The following is a 12,527-nucleotide window of genomic DNA, read 5'->3' on the forward strand; positions in this document are numbered from 1 at the left end:
TTTAAAAGAACCTTAGGTTAACTGATACAAAAGTTTTCTTAACCATGCAGCGGTTATGGGCACAAAGGCAAGAGACTAAGGAATTCCTGAAACCTTTTGAGAGGGGGAAAAATACCCATTCATATTTGGAATCATTTTAGCTCTGACCCTGAGTGGAGACATGTGATAGAGATAAAAACCACTGAAGTTGGCTGTCTATCCTTAAAATTAAATATGTCTAGATGATTCCATACTAAATTAAAGAACATGGACTATTAATCTATGGCTGACAGAAATCAGAAGAATGATTATCTTTTGGGGTAGGGAATTGACTGGGACAATACAAAGGGAAACTTTTTTTTTTTTTTTTTTTTTTTTTGGTGTTTCAAGGTAGGGTTTCACTCTAGCCCAGGCTGACCTGGAATTCACTATGTATTCTCAGGGAGGCCTGGAACTTACGGCAATCCTCCTACCTCTGCCACCTGAGTGCTGGGATTAAAGGCGGGCACCACCACACCCGGCACAAAGAGAAACTTTTTAATGTGACAAAGAAGTTCTATAACCTGATTTGGGGGTGGTTACACATGCAGACACAAATGCTAAAATTCACCAAATAGTCCACTTTAAATTTATGTATTTTATTAACTGTAAGTTATAGCTCGATCAAAATTATGCCAGTCTTGGGAAGACTCAACTTTAAAAATAATAGATACCATCTGTGGCAATTTGAATGTGGCGCATCCCCCATATCCTCATGTGTTTGTGATTAAACTTCATAGTTAACCCCCAGCTGGTGGAGCGTTTGGGATGTAGAGTCTTGCTGGAGGAGGTGTGTCACTGGGGGTAAGTCTTTGGTAGTGCTAGCAAGCTCATTCTTGCTGCTTCCTCCCAGCTGATGTGACAAGCTGTGATGCTCAGGTGAATGCTCTGCCATCTCTCCTACTGTGATGAATCTTCCCCTTGAAATTATAAGCTGAAACAAACCCTTTCCTTCCATAAGTTGCTCCTGGTCCAGTGTTCTACCCGAGCAATGAGAAAGTAACTGCTACACCATCACCTTTAGAAGTGGTTTAGGGGAGAGTGGAACTAGCATGACCTCAATTGCAGATATAGTTCTATTAAGCCAAACAAGAACTGCCTTTGTGTCTCAGCAATTTCTACACTAATTAGTTAACAGTGCCATTTCAAAAGAATGCCTCTTCTTTGACTGACATTTTTGACTACAGAGCTGAGCCAAATTTACTGCCTGATGGATGGAGAGGAAGGTACCAGAGCAGTATGGGGGTGGACTCCACAGATTGATAAGACACATTACCAGGTATTTTGCTCTGTGGACCCATATCGATAATGGCTGCTAGCATTAGAAAACAGTATACAGTGGAGAAAAATAAGATAATAAGATTCACTTATATAAGGAGGAGCAACAAAGCGATAAAAGACTTTTTAAAAAGCCTCACCTTGTACTATAATCAGCTTTCCCCTTTGCAGAATGGTACTTGGACAGTGTTTGAACCAATCCTATAGGTAAAATTACTAGCCTAGAGGTAAAAAGCTGCTCATTCTTTGCTTAGATTCACAATAAAGTTAGCCAGCCTGATAGATGGTAAAAACTAGTAGATGCCTAAAGCAAAGGATAAGGGAATATTTTTTAGTGTGACATATGAATTCATCCAAAATTCAACAATTTATGTTTTTCTTCACTAACCAGAAACACTTTGATAACTTTTTAGATATTTTATTTGAGAGAGAGAGAGAGACAGAGAACGGGTGCACTAAAGCCTCCATCCACTGTAGATGAACTCCAGACACACGCACCACCTTGTGCATCTGGCTTATATGAGTACTCAGGAATTGAACCTGGGTCCTCAGGCTTGGCAGGCAAGCACCTTTATCATGAAGCCATCTCTCGAGCCCTTTTTTGTAATTTTAATTCAGTGACTTAACATGGAATTCCCTGAGCAGCAATACTTTTGATCATTTTAATTCTCTTTACTTGGTACTATATGCTAGGATTTTCCAATGCCAAGAGGTTTAGAAAAGCAGACAGGGGCTGAAGAGATGGCCTAGTGGTTGAGGTGCTTGCCTACAAAGCCAAAGAACCCAGGTTCAATTCCCCAGGACTCACATAAGCCAGAGATACAAGGTGGCACATACACCTGGAGTTCATTTGCAGCGGCTGGAGGCCCTGGTGTGCCCAGTCTCTTTCTCTCTGTATCTCAATAAATAAATAAATAAAATATTTTTAAAAAGTAGGCAGATCTTTGCATACAAAAGACATTCTATAACAACAAAGCCTTCCTTGTTATAATCCCTACATTTGAATGGCCAGTATTAACCATCTAGGAATTATGGCTCATTCTACTGTTTTGTAATCTATTACTCAGATCCTCTGTGCAATGGTTGGTCACCAAAGAAAATTCCTGAATTCACTTTGTCACCAAAAGCCATTCCAAGCCCCATAATAAATCTAAGAGTTATTTGTGCATGTATGTGCACACACACACTTCTGTAGGAAAAAAAAAAAAAAAAAACCTTCACATGTTACTTCTTTTTTGTTTTGCTTTGCTTTTTTAAAATAAGTATTTTATTTACTTATTTGAGAGAGAGAGAGGCAGATAGAGAGAGAATGGGCAGGCCAAGGCCACTAGCCGCTGCATATGAACTCCACATGCATGAGCACCCCCCCACCCTGGCCCCCGTGCATCTGGCTTAAGCGGGTACTGACAAATGGAACCTAAGTCCTTCGGCTTCGCAGGCAAATACCTTAACTGCTAAGTGTCCCCCATGAACTTAGGTGCTCTAAATGCTAGGTTCCCAGCGGAGGAAGATTTGCGAATTAACACCTCCGGGAGGCAGTGTATTGTTAGGGGTGGGCTTATGGGTGTTATGGCCAGTTTCCCTTTGCCAGTGTTTGGCACACTCTGCTGTTGCTATGGTCCACCTTATATCGGCCAGGCAGTGATGTCCACTCTCTGCTCATGTCATTGTTTTCCCCTGCTATCACAGCAATCTGCCTCCCCAGTGTTGGGATTAAAAACCTGCCCCACCACTCCTAGCTTCTATATGCTATTTCTAAACAACATAACTTGTGCTATTTAAGCAGCCTCAGTCTCAACCAAGAGTAGGCAATTACCTATGTTGCCTTTTTTTTTTCTTTTTGAGACAAAGTTTTGCTATATCTGGTCTTAAACTTGTGATTCTATTGCCTCAACCTCATGACTGCTGGGATTACAGTTATGTGCCACCATGCCCAGCTACTTAACTGAAATCCAGGTAGGTCAATGACAACACGCTACTTATGTCCTTACTGCTAAAATAAGCTAGTTGTAGATATTCCTTATGAGTCATTAAATATATTCTAAGAACACAAGTCCAATAAACTGTGGGCACTACAAGGCTATCATTTCACATACTGCCAATAGTAAAGCACATACATTTCTACTAATTTAGTAAAAACCAAATTCCTTCCTTCCTGTAAATAGTGCCTTCAGCATTCAATGGTGTTTGGCAGCTCACAGAAGAGAGGACTATCTTCAGGAATGCTGTATGCAGGACTTTCTCTGGAGAGAGGAATTGGATATGACAAGAGACCCTGACAAGTATGAACACACACAAACATGTGTTTGCACACAAATAAATAAAAAAGGTGAAGTTATTAAAAAAGTGGTTTATAAGCTTATTTCAAAATCAAATATAAATGACTTTTAGACTGTCTGATGTTTTATGTTTATGTTCTTCTCTATTAGCACAGATCCATGGAGAACTGGTAGCACTTTTTACTTTTCTTCCAATGATTTCAAAATACTTGATACAGACTGGGCGTGGTGGCATACAACTTTAATCCCAGCACTTGGGAGACAGAGGTAGGAGGATTGCTGTGAGTTCGAGGCCACCCTGAGACTCCATAGTGAATTCCAGGTCAGCCTGGGCTAGAGTGAAACCCTACCTCAAAAAAACAAAACAAAAAATATACTTGATACAATCCAGGAATATTCAAAAGAAAAAAGCAAAACTTGTACTGGTGTTGAAGAGTGACATGTGGCACAGACAAACACTGGGAAACTGTTCAAGAGCATGGTCTTTGCTGTGTCACATGAGAAAGGACTAGCCACCAGCATCTGCCACCCTTTCAGAGCAATGCCCATCTCCACACTGGCCCCAACCCAAGCTTGCATGGGCTCTGCTTGTCTACCAAAGCTCTCTGCCAAGAGCAAGGCTGAGCCCTGAAGGGGACTGTGGATCACTTACTGGCTTGTCACTCACCCATGCTTGTTTGACTTCTTCAGAGGCATCAGTTTCATCCTCCTGAAAGAGGAGGAGGAAAAACAAAAGGTCATGGTCAAGGCCTCTTTGAAAGCATCACAGTCAGTTCCTATCAATTACACATCTTGGCATTTCAAACATGGGCAATGAGAACTGATAGCCAAGTGAAGCTGCTTTTAACAGCTATGACAGGCAAGCAACATAGAAATGTCACCTACAGTCAAAAATGTCAAATCAACCACAGCTGGATAAAAGAGGTAGTTTATTTCATCAATGTGAAAAGTTATCAGTCTGTGGTCTTGGGATGTAGCTTAATGGTACAGTCTTTGTTTAATACATGCAAGGGCCTGAATTTAAGACTCAGCACTGACAAAGAAAAAGAAAAAAGTGATTAGTTTATTTAGCCCTAAGACAAAGAATACATTTTTCCCCAAAAGATGGTTTATAGTAGGTAATTATTACTGTTACATTTCTTGTCTCACTAGGTAGCTTTATCTAACTTTCAAGTGAGTTATTAATAACCAGGAGCCTCTGGTTCAAGGTATTGGCCACTAGTTTTTAAAATGTCAATACCAAAGTTGAATGAATAGCACAAACTATGGAAAAGGGTTGCTAAAGTACTGAATGGGTGTTTATGTTAAGTAAGCATTGGTGACCACTCTTTATTTAAAAGCAAATGTTAATCAATTTCCTACTACTTGCTCTTTTTATTTCAAAAGAGTAAAACTCAGTCAAAACTCAGGTCAACTTATAGTTTTTAAGCTCTTTGAACTTTTAAAAACTCTCCTAAAAGATTTAGTTATGATCTCTGCTTCCACACAACATTAAGGTATTGTTGACTATATGAATTTTTAGAACCAATAGGGAGGATGGCTTAAATTTGCCAAGTTTATTCACTTGTTATATTTGTTTACATGATAGTTGTTAAGTTTTCAGCTTTTAAAATTCTTCATCAATTACTTACTGAGGGTCTACCATGTGACCAGCATTGTTCTTGGTACTATGTATCTATCAAGAACATACCAAGTAAGTCCCATACTAGTTGAGTCTTTTTTCTTCTCTTCAGTAAAAGTTCTTGGAACTCTACAAAGTTCTTGGCATCACATGGGCCCTTTCTTTTTTTTTGTTTTTAATAATTTTTATTTTAATTTTTTATTTATTTGAAAGACAGACAGAAAGAGGCAGAGACAAAAAATGGATGCACCAAGGCCTCCAGCCACTGCAGGAGAATTCCAGATGCATGCACCAATTTGTGCATCTGGCTTACATGGGTCCTGGGGAATTGAACCTATGTCCTTTGGAATTGTAGGCAAGTGCCTTAACCACTAAGCCATCTCTCCAGCCTGGGGCCCTTTCTCTTAAGAAAGATGGCAACTATGTTATGGTGATCTAAACGTAAAATGCCCCCACCCAGCTCCGTGTGCTTGTGATTCTAGTACTTAATGCCTAGCTGGTGGAGCCTTTGATGGATGGAGCCTTAAGGTGTGTCAGTGGGGATGGGCCTTGAGGATTATTAGTGCAGTCCTACTGATTAGTAACTAGCCATCTCACTCTTGTTGCTATCTTCCAGCTTCTGTGGCAAGATAGGATGCCCAACCTCTGTTCTGCCATGCTTTCCCTTGCCATGATGAAGCTTCTCCTCAAAACTGTAATGAAATAAACCCTTCCTTCCATATGCTGCTTTTGGTCAGCTGTTTTGTCCCAGCAGGGAAACAGTAACTGCTACAGATAGGCAATATGTTTGCCCCAAGAAGAATCAATACACCTACGTCTTTTGTCCAGAAATTGATGCCTGTGCCTCTTCGCCGTTCCTTAGGCCGCCTTCTGTCTCGGATAGACAGCTTGTTAGAGGACTGATCATCCAAATCCGCTTCTTCACTCTCTGACCAGGGGAAAAACAGAGTGAATCTTAAGAATCAGGGCCCTATTCACTGGAAAGTATCTTTCTGAAACTGTACATACCATTTTTGTCCATTTCCTTTGCAGCTGCAGTGTTTGTGATGGTCTCTGAACTCTCAGAATCAGTGGCTGAAGGTCTACTTGTCCGGAGTATGTGGGAGCTAGTGTACAGTAAGGGTCTTGATGAAGGAGGAGACACTGGTGTTGTGGGTTTATCTGGCTGAGTTGAACACCTTAGGCGATGATAGACAGGCTGGAAATGATCCAAAGGGATAAGATATTAGAAGTCAAGTTCAACTAAGAAAAAAGGACAGCAAGTTTATTCAAAATGGGCCTTTTCAATATTCACACGCCTTATTAACAGTTGGTGCTCCATCAATAGCTATTAAGCCAAATTAAAATTAGTTAATTAGCCATAAATCAACAGCTTCTGGACATCTACTCTGGAGATACCATCATGCTGCTAAGTGTCCAGATGAGTCCTAAAAGGTACTAAAACAGCTGTGTTAATAAACACTTTTTTTTTTTTTTTTTTGAGGTAGGGCTTTGCTCTAGCCCAGGCTGACCTGGAATTCACTATGTAGTCTCAGCGTAGCCTTGAATTCACAGCAGTTCTCTTACCTCTGCCTGCCGAGTGCTGGGATTCAAGGCCTGTGCCACCATGGCCGGCTCATTACATTCTCTTGATCCCTCTCTCCATCCCCTTCACACCAAGTCCCCTCTTCTTTCCAACTAGTCCCTTTTTTACCCTGACACTTGGTCCATCATTACCTATATACTCCTCATGGAGGGTTGGGGGCCTCATGACCTCCTCCTCCACCACCCTTCACAAATGTTGATGGGCCCATTATTATGTGGATCTGGTGCACGTTACAATAGCTGCTGTGAGGTCATGAATACAATGGCCAGGCCATGTCTGGATGACAGAGTTCCACAGCAGTCCTCCCCATTATATGGCTCTTACATTCTTTCCATCTTCTTTTCCAAATTATTGCTTGAACCTTGGGTGGGGGGGGGGGGAGTGACAAAGATGTCCCATCTTGTCTTTGATGGTTTCCTGAAGACAGCAAAATGATGTATCATGTTTTTTGATCCAGTCTGTTAATCTGCATCTTTTGATTGAGAAATTGAGACCATTAATATTTAGAGTATATTACTGAAAAGTGTGAGTTAATTCCTGGCATATTGATTACTTCATGGAGTTTACTATTTTCTTTGTCTTCATTTGCTTAACAAATGTTCTAAGATTATTTTTTTTTCTTTTATTTTTTTAAAAAATTATTTATTTATTTATTTGAGAGCGACAGACAGAGAGAAAGACTGGTAGAGGGAGAAAGAGAGAGAATGGGCGTGCCAGGGCTTCCAGCCTTTGCAAACGAACTCCAGACGTGTGCGCCCCCTTGTGCATCTGGCTAACGTGGGACCTGGGGAACCGAGCCTTGAACTGGGGTCCTTAGGCTTCACAGGCGAGCGCTTAACTGCTAAGCCATCTCTCCAGCCTGTTCTAAGATTATTAATGTCCCCTAACCCTGATGCCTCTAGAATGTGTTTACCCTTTTTATGTTTTTGATTGTTTGTTTTTGTTTTTCGAGGTAAGGTCTCACTGTAGCCCAGGCTTATTCATATATACTCTCAGGGTTGCTTTGAACTCAAGGCGATCCTCCTACCTCTGCCTCCCGAGTGCTGGGATTAAAGGCATGTGTGCCACCATTTCCCCCCCCCCCCCCGAGGCAGGGTCTCACTCTAGCCCAGACTGACCTGGAATTCACTCTGGACTCTCAGGGTAGCCTCAAACTCATAGCGATCCTCCTAAGTCTGCCTCCCAAGTGTTGGGATTAAAGGTGTGCACCATCATGCTTGGCTATTCTTCTTCTTAATGTAGCATTCCATCCAGTATCCTCCACAAAACTGATTTAGTGGCCATGACTTCTTTTAGCCTGCTTTGATAACAAAGTTTTTCTTTCTCCTATTATGAGAGTCAATTTTGCTGAGTATAGTAGTATAGGTTAGTGACTGTAGTTTTTCAATATTTGAAATACATCATTCCAAATGTTTTTGGCTTTTAGAGTTTCCACTGAAAAATTGGCTAGTTTTTAATTTACTTTTTGACAAATTTCAAGATTATGGATAATATATTATGATCATAATCCCCTCCTACCACTTCTCCCTTTCCCCCAAGTCCCCCCTCTACAGAATCCTTTCTTCTTTCCAACTAGCTTTTCTTTTCTGATACCACTATTATTTTTCCTCCCATTAGGAAGGTCCTGTGTGGGTAGTGTCAGGTACTGTGAGGTCATGAATATCAAGATACACTTTAGCCAGGCATGGGGGTGCACGCCTTTAATCCCAGCACTTGTGAGGCAGAGGTAGGAGGATTGCCATGAGTTCGAGGCCACCCTGAGACTACATGGTGAATTCCAGGTCAGCCTGGGCTACAGCGAGACCCTACCTCAAAACCCAACCCCCCCAAAAAAAAACATTTTATATGGACAATAACATTGTAAGCAGCCCTTACATTTTCTCTAACCTCTTCTGCAGTGGACCCTGAGCCTTGGAGGGTGTGATAGAGACGTCTGATTAACACTCCAGTGTCACTTCTTCCCAGCACTTTGATGAGTTTTGAGTCTCCCTAGTGGTCTCCCCCATCTGAAAAGGGAAACTTTTCTAATCAAAAGTGGGGGTAGTATTAATATATGGGCATAACATGTTTAGAGGGAAGAAATTGGCTATTAGGATGGGGTTTGCCTCTATTTGTGATTTGATGTTTCTTTCTTGTGGCTTTCAGTACCCTTTCATTGTTCTGTGTATTTAGTGTTTTTACTATATTATGTCGTAAGAAGTTTCTTTCCTGGTCTTGACTATTTAATATCCTCTACACATCTTGTACCTGGACAGGCATCTCTTCCTCTAGATTTGGGAAACTTTCTTCTATAATTTTACTGAAAATATTTTGTATGCCATTGGCCCAAAGTTCTTCTATGCCCATTACATGAATACTTTGTCTTTTCAAAGTGCCCTAAGTATCTCTCATGTTTCATTTTCTGCATGCATGTGTATGTATATGCACCAGGGCCTCCTCCTGCCATTGCAAATAAACTCCAGATTCATACTCCTTTTTTATTGTCTTTTATAATTAAAACTTCCATGATTATAAACAATATCCCATGGTAATTCCCTCCCTCCTCCACACTTTCCCCTTTGAAACTCCATTCTCCATCATACTCTCTCCCCCTCATTCTTTTATTTTGATGTCATCTTTTCCACCTATTATGATGGTCTTGTGTAGGTAGTGTCAGGCACTGTGAGGTCACGGATATCCAGGCCATTTTGTGTCTGGAGGAGCACGTTGTAAGGAGTCCTACCCTTCCTTTGGCTCTTACATTCTTTCCGCCACCTCTTCCACATTAGACCCTGAGCCTTGGAAGGTGTGACAGGGAGAGTGCAGTGCTGAGCACTCCTGTCACTTTTTCTCAGCACCATGGTGCCTTCTGAATACTCTACTTTTTTTTTTTTTAAATTTTTATTAACATTTTTCATGATTATAAAATATATCCCATGGTAATTCCCTCCCTCCCCACCCCCACACTTTCCCGTTTGAAATTCCATTCTCCATCATATTACCTCCCCATTACAATCATTGTAATTACATATATACAATATCAACCTATTAAGTATCCTCCTCCCTTCCTTTCTCTACCCTTTATGTCTCCTTTTCAACTTACTGGCCTCTGCTACTAAGTATTTTCATTCTCACGCGGAAGCCCAGTCATCTGTAGCTAGGATCCACATATGAGAGAGAACATGTGGCGCTTGGCTTTCTGGGCCTGGGTTACCTGACTTAGTATAATACTTTCCAGGTCCATCCATTTTTCTGCAAATTTCATAACTTCATTTTTCTTTACCGCTGAGTAGAACTCCATTGTATAAATGTACCACATCTTCATTATCCACTCATCTGTTGAGGGACATCTAGGCTGGTTCCATTTCCCAGCTATTATAAATTGAGCAGCAATAAACATGGTTGAGCATGTACTTCTAAAGAAATGAGATGAGTCCTTTGGATATATGCCTAGGAGCGCTATAGCTGGGTCATATGGTAAATCAACCTCTAGCTGTTTTAGGAACCTCCACACTGTTTTCCACAATGGCTGGACCAGATTGCATTCCCACCAGCAGTGAAGAAGGGTTCCTTTTTTTCCACATCCCCGCCAACATTTATGATCATTTGTTTTCATGATGGTGGCCAATCTGACAGGAGTGAGATGGAATCTCAATGTAGTTTTAATCTGCATTTCCCTGATGACTAGTGACGTAGAACATTTTTTTAGATGCTTATATGCCATTCGTATTTCTTCCTTTGAGAACTCTCTATTTAGCTCCATAGTACTCTACTTTTTAAGTGTGGCTTTAAGTGGGTACTAAGGAACTGAACCCAGGCTGGTAAGCTTTGCAAACAAGTGCCTTTAACTTCTGAGCTCCTAGCCCCATATGCTTTTTTAAATTTCTCATTGATTTGGACCAACAGACCAAATATCCTTTACCTTATCTTCATGGGCACCTATGCTATTGTCCACCTGACCCATCATATTGGTATAACTTTCCATGGCCCTTTTTATTTGACTTATTATTATAAATTTTCATTTCCAGCTTCATTTGTTCCTTTTTTTGTTCAGGATTTCTATCTCTACTGAATTCCATTTTCATATCCTGATTTGACCTCATTTCATTTAGCCGTTGTTTGTGTTATCTTGGAGTTCATTTGGCATCTATTTGTATCCTCTTTGAATTCATTCAGGTGTTTTATCCATGTGCACTCTGAGTTCTCTGCATGTCACCCTGCGCAGGGGCCGTGGTAAGCTGACCCGTGTTGCAGCTGTAGTGTATGTGCTGCTGAAGTGAGCACTCGGAGTTCTCTGCACACACTGATAATCATTCCTTTTAGTGCTCTGTCTGGAGCTTCCTCTGGGCAACTCTCAGGGGGTGGGTGTTGCTCTATTTTATTGTTACCCATTTTGCATTGAGACTTACCCACCTGGAGATAAGCCTTTCTGGCACACCTGTGTTAAGTGGATATTTGGAATGATGTTTGGTGTTTCTTTGTATTTACTTATCTTTGCTCTGTTTGTGCAGTTTAAGGTTCAATCTTGGAGAAACTTGGTGCTGCTTCACGGTAAGGTAGGTGAGGTGATCTCAGTTCCACTGCAGCTGTGCCAAATTCATGCATTGGACCCCACGGCTACCATGGTAGAAATGGTGGCTACCGAGGAAAGGGAAGGAAGAGTGCACTAGTGGCAAATTTCCATGCCCAAACTAACATGCAGAACCCCAGCTCCAATGGCAGAAGTGGTCACACAGGAAGGGGAAGTGGGAATACATTGGGGCTAGCCACTTTGTCCAAACTCATGTACAGATCCCTGGCTCCAATGGCACCTGGAAGGAAAAAGAAGGGACACTAGTGGCAAGCTGATGGGCCCAAACCACACATGGGACACCAGCCACAGTGGAGGAAAGCAGTCACCTAGGAAAAGAAAGGAGAGAGCACTGGGAAAAGCTGCTGTGCCCACACTCTGAAACTCTTACTCTTTTTGAGGTATTGTGGATCAATCCCAGGCCCTCATGTCTGCTAGACAAGTGCTGTACCACTGAGCTATAGCTCCAGCACCCCAAAACTTTTAAGACTATCTGTTCTCCCCTTTGAAATATTTTTCTTAGACTTAAAATAGAACCTGACAATTAGCCTCAACTTGGTTTGCTAAAGATGCCTAATAATGTAAATTTTCACTTTGTGTAACATTCACAATATAGAAGTTACAGACTTTGAACTTCTCTAAGCTCCAACTTCCTCATCTGTAGGACGGGTGTAACAGCATCCTCAGACAGGACAATGAAGATTACATGAGATAATGTATACTAGGTGTCTAAGGACTACCTGGAAAACTAGCACTCAACTTCCAAAACAAACAAAATGTATTAAGAGAATCTCAGAACTTAGAATTTAAAGCTAGAGCAAGAATGAGATCCCTTTCCCTTCTAACTGTAGTAAACACAAAACTTATCAGTCCACTCTGGGACACTTCACTGTGACTTAATTTTCTCAACTCAGAAATAGGAATAATGCCAGGCATGGTAGCACATACCTTTAATCCCAGCACTCAAGAGGCAGAGGTAGAAGAATTGCTGTGAGTCCGAGGCTACCCTGAGACTACGTAGAACTAGGAATAGTAATGTCTACCTCACCAGGTTCTCCTAAGAATTAAATTAACACATGTGAAATGCTTAAAATTTTACCTGGCACAAATAATAAATGCTTATCTTTTTATTTGCATTTTACTATCCTGTACCTTTTTTTTTAGGAGAGAGAGAAAGACTTGACATGCCAGGGCCTC

General features: G+C 41.2%; 1 protein-coding gene across 6 annotated transcripts in view; it reads right to left on the reverse strand.

Moving 5' to 3' along the window:
- Ppp1r12b (protein phosphatase 1 regulatory subunit 12B) overlaps window positions 1-12,527 on the reverse strand; it is a 262,444-nt gene that overhangs the window by 94,898 nt on the left and 155,019 nt on the right. For 2 of the 6 annotated variants that reach the window (XM_004670705.2, XM_045142103.1), the window contains 3 exons: window positions 6,205-6,394; window positions 6,012-6,124; window positions 4,243-4,284 (listed from right to left, as the gene is read on the reverse strand). In XM_004670705.2, the coding sequence (XP_004670762.2) occupies window positions 4,243-4,284; window positions 6,012-6,124; window positions 6,205-6,394 (345 nt within the window). Of the gene's footprint in view, window positions 1-4,227; window positions 4,285-6,011; window positions 6,125-6,204; window positions 6,395-12,527 lie in introns of all 6 variants that reach the window. The other 4 variants (XM_045142100.1, XM_045142098.1, XM_045142101.1 and 1 more) reach the window with 3 other exon arrangements.

This window comes from Jaculus jaculus, chromosome 1 (genome assembly GCF_020740685.1).
Source record: "Jaculus jaculus isolate mJacJac1 chromosome 1, mJacJac1.mat.Y.cur, whole genome shotgun sequence".
In the NCBI taxonomy this organism is placed as follows: domain Eukaryota; kingdom Metazoa; phylum Chordata; class Mammalia; order Rodentia; family Dipodidae; genus Jaculus; species Jaculus jaculus.